Source organism: Hakea prostrata, chromosome 11, assembly GCF_041222555.1.
Source record: "Hakea prostrata isolate BN-2017 chromosome 11, UWA_Hpros_2, whole genome shotgun sequence".
Classification (NCBI taxonomy): Eukaryota; Viridiplantae; Streptophyta; class Magnoliopsida; order Proteales; family Proteaceae; genus Hakea; species Hakea prostrata.
The window spans coordinates 26,074,756-26,078,562 of NC_142610.1; the positions used below are offsets into that span (position 1 = coordinate 26,074,756).

Consider the following 3,807-nt stretch of genomic DNA (forward strand, 5'->3'; position numbering starts at 1 on the left):
ACGGAATTGAAAGCCCTAGAGGAGTAATTAATTTATAAGCATGAAACAAACAGCATTTAGGGATTTTTGATTTAGGGTTTTCTGGGACTCGCTACTAAGGTGCATGGATGTTCTTGAAAGCTCTCCATTTTATTTTATCGAGGATGGATCTTGCTAGGGTAGTGGATCCTGAATGCTGAAGACCCTCCATAGCTTTCAACTCTGCCTGACACTGGAACCTTGGTTTGCTGCGTAGGAAATAGTGAAGATCTTTTGATCTTTAAACTCGTTTGATCAAAACCCTAAGCCCCAATTCATTCTATTAGACAATTTTCTTTTGTTTTTATCATGCATTCCTTCGATTGCAGGAGCCTTCAATCGATCAATCCGTTATAACATACCGAGCATGGTATAAGAAGCTCTTGTTGATCATCACTAAATCGCAGTTTCTTGCAGCATGTTTGGTTATTTTCTTCATGTTTGCATCAGCAGGACCAGCATTTGGGTAATGATCTTGATTAGTTCTTGAAAGTTGTGTTAGTTTTTCCATTTAATACCTAATTGCCCACTACTTGTTTTGTTTTGTTTTGTTTTTTTTTTTTTTTGTTTTTTTTTTGTTTTTTTTGAATAGGAGCACATCACCGGATTAGTTTGCTTGAATTCCCAGGATCAACTTTGGATTAGTTTGCTGGAATTCCCAGGATCAACTTTCCATTTTATACTTTGTAGCCCACCAGTTCCTCTTTTCTGAGTAATAATGGACACGCATCAGAGCATTACTGTAGTGGAATTTCTGACAACCAAAGGCATATATGTCTGGAGGGCACTTATCTATGCAGACAACGTAAGATTCTGGTTCAAATTGAGAGACCAACAAGAAATCAAACCAAGAATTGCAGAGCCTCTATTAGCAAGGAAACCATGATCATGACAGAAAGTTTAGTCTAGGTGATTCATATTATCAATATTTTGGTGATCGGGATATAAAGTTGATCTCTACGAACAAAATTGATTGGTTTTCTGAAATAGATGGTGGAGAACTGATTCCAGTAAAATTGTCTTGAAGATCTCATTATAGAAGCCCTATGAACTGGTGGCTTTGCAGTAAATACTTCTGTCTTTGGATTCTTCTAATCTCAAAAACCCTGGAGTTTTTAATCTTCTAAACTGATCATCCGACCAGTGGAACACAAACCCATGTTTGAAGAGTTTGAAGAGATAGTAGCTGCATTAAAGTTTCAACACCAAAGGTCAAACCTTAGCCAACTAATTAAGTGTATCCTCTTGTTCAGGCCTTCAATTCTTGGATTCCTTATATAACACAAACTGAGACTGTAATTTCCAGAACCAGACATTGGACTTTCTATTTAACATATTTAGATTGAAGGACAAGCAGCGGAGTAATGAGTTCCCTGATGGTATTCTTAGAATCCATTACTATTAATACTCCCATATCATTTGTTAGAATCTGCTCAACAGGATTTCTTATTTTCCCATACAGGAATGCCAGGCATGAGATGATTCATCTCTGTTACATTAATTGAATATAAGTTACTCAGAATCAACCACTAGACCTTCTATATTGCAGATATATCCATGAAAGCACCAAACCATTCTAGGAATTGATTGGTAGCTTTACATTAGAACACAAGAGGAATTCATAGATAACCCTTACCATATGATGATGAAAGGCTCTTTTTCTCATCTTCAAACAGACCTCTTTCCAGAATCCAATCTTCGATCATCGCCTGAGAATTCACTGCCTGATCAGCAGGGACGAGATGCCCAGCCCCTGAAACAACAACTTGACTCAAGCTCCCCCATTTTTGCACATATCCTGCAAACTCTCCATTCACTTTCCAGACCTTCCTCTCTGCCATTAGATAACTCTCTAGTCCTTCCCAACTCATCTCTTTCACCCACTCTTCAGTTGAAACTACTCCATCCCTCAAATCAAATTGCCCTTGATATAGCAATACCTTACTCCTCTTCACCAATTCTTCCACCATGAACTTCACACTCTTCATCACATCTTCATGTAGAGCAGCCCCAACTACATCACTGCATTCCACCCAAACAATCGAATTATCTACCCCTAAATCTTGCTTCACCTGCCCTTTGTTCAGGAAATCACCAACCTTTTCTGTTTCATATGGTGTCTTCCTCCTGAGATCATAGAGGGTAGCCAACCCAGATGAATTCTGCAGCCAGTGCAAGACTGAGTTACGTGCATCCGTTGCTTCCTTCCATTTACCCTCTTGGGTCAGCTTCACAGCCTGAGCTTGAGTCTCTTCTAGCTGGGCTCTCTGTCTCTCGTTAATCAAGCCAGAGTAGTAAGCAGATGCAGCATGAGTAGCAACCTGAGTGACTGGGTGAGTCAATCCATTCCCCATTGCGACTCCCCTTAAGTTCAGATCAGAATTCTGTTGCAGTATGTAGTACCCAACAGCTGGAACATATTTTCCTCCATAGCTCTCTCCAGTGATGTATAGTGGACGAGATTTGAAAAGTGGGTCTGAGGAGACAAACGATGTGAGGGCAAAGATGAGGTGATTGGCCACAGTTTCTTGGTCTCTTGGGATCTCTGCAGGAGAGGAAGCAATACTGAAACCAACTCCAATGGGGTTATCAATGAAAAGAAGCCCAAATTGGCGATTCCAAGCACCTGGGTTAGGCTCGAGACCAAGGTTATTGCTGTCATTCTGGTAGGTAGTCAAACGCCAGGGACCAAGTTCAAAAAAGTTACCAAGCTGGGAAGAGCAGCCAGGGCCGCCTTGGAGCCAAACCAGGAGGGGTGTTTCAGATAAATTAGAAATGGGTTTTTGAGCTTCATAGAAGGTGAAGTAAAGAGCTGATGAACTGGCTGATGGATTGATCGGTAAGTAACCAGATTTTGCAGGGTGTGATTCTTTGGGGAAGAGAGTGGGATTGGAGGAAGAGATGTGGAGAAGGGAGAGGAAAAAGAAGAGTTTCAGAACCAACTCCATTACTTTTTCTTCTTCTTCTTTCTGTTCACTTCTCTCTGCTTTTTAATCTGGTTTCATCCTCCAAGGATCATGCCTCAGAGGATGCTCTGACCATAAAACCAAAAAAGTAAATCACTTTGACGCACTAAAAATTAAACTGTAATATGAAAACGAGTCACTTCCCACTGCTCTTAATAAAAACTAAAAACTTTTGCTGACGGAGTAGGTGACGCATTTTGGTTTTTAGGCCATTGAATCTGATGCCACTTATCAAGTGTGTATGGTTTCGTATCATTGTCACTTTTGGAATTATCTATAACTTTTTCCTAATTTTTTGAAAATTAAGTAAAATCATACTAGCTCCCCCCCCCCCCCCCCAAAAAAAAAATTTCCCACAGGTTAGATTTAAGGAAAAAAAAAATTACTCAATAAGATATTTTAAAAAATGTTTTACTCAAATTAATTATATTTTTAAAATAATTATCAAATCTCAAATTTTGTGGTAATTTTTTCTGCCCAACTAGTTTTTTTCTTGTGAACATCCAACTTACCGTTAAGGTTTATATATATATTTAATTATTTGAAAGAAAAAAAAAATGAAAATCTTACAAGAGTTTTCAGTGGCAGGTGAGGAGCAGAAGGTCAATTTGAAAAAAAACACCACAAATTAAACTAATGCTTTCTGCAATTCTATCCTACAAGTTTTAATTGAATAGAAAACAAAAATCTCAAATTTAGAAGTAAGTTTTATTAATATGATGCTTTAAAGTACAATTTAACACATAATATCATATTGCTATTGAATCTATATGAGGACCAGTCAATGTAGTAAACATAAGGAGTGTCTCACACCATTTAAGTG

At 38.4% G+C, this 3,807-nt stretch overlaps 1 protein-coding gene across 1 annotated transcript; it reads right to left on the bottom strand.

Moving 5' to 3' along the window:
* Nucleotides 1–1,392: 1,392 nt before the first annotated feature.
* On the bottom strand, nt 1,393–3,093 carry LOC149001189 (serine carboxypeptidase-like 50). Its single transcript, XM_089139675.1, has one exon. It carries the CDS (start codon nt 2,964–2,966, stop codon nt 1,638–1,640), a length of 1,329 nt encoding a protein of 442 aa, XP_088995801.1. The 5' UTR covers nt 2,967–3,093; the 3' UTR covers nt 1,393–1,637.
* Nucleotides 3,094–3,807: the final 714 nt, after the last annotated feature.

Bases quoted from the DNA above. Each gene is read 5' to 3' on its own strand.
- LOC149001189 (XM_089139675.1), bottom strand. From the start codon at position 2,966: ATGGAGTTGGTTCTGAAACTCTTCTTTTTCCTCTCCCTTCTCCACATC.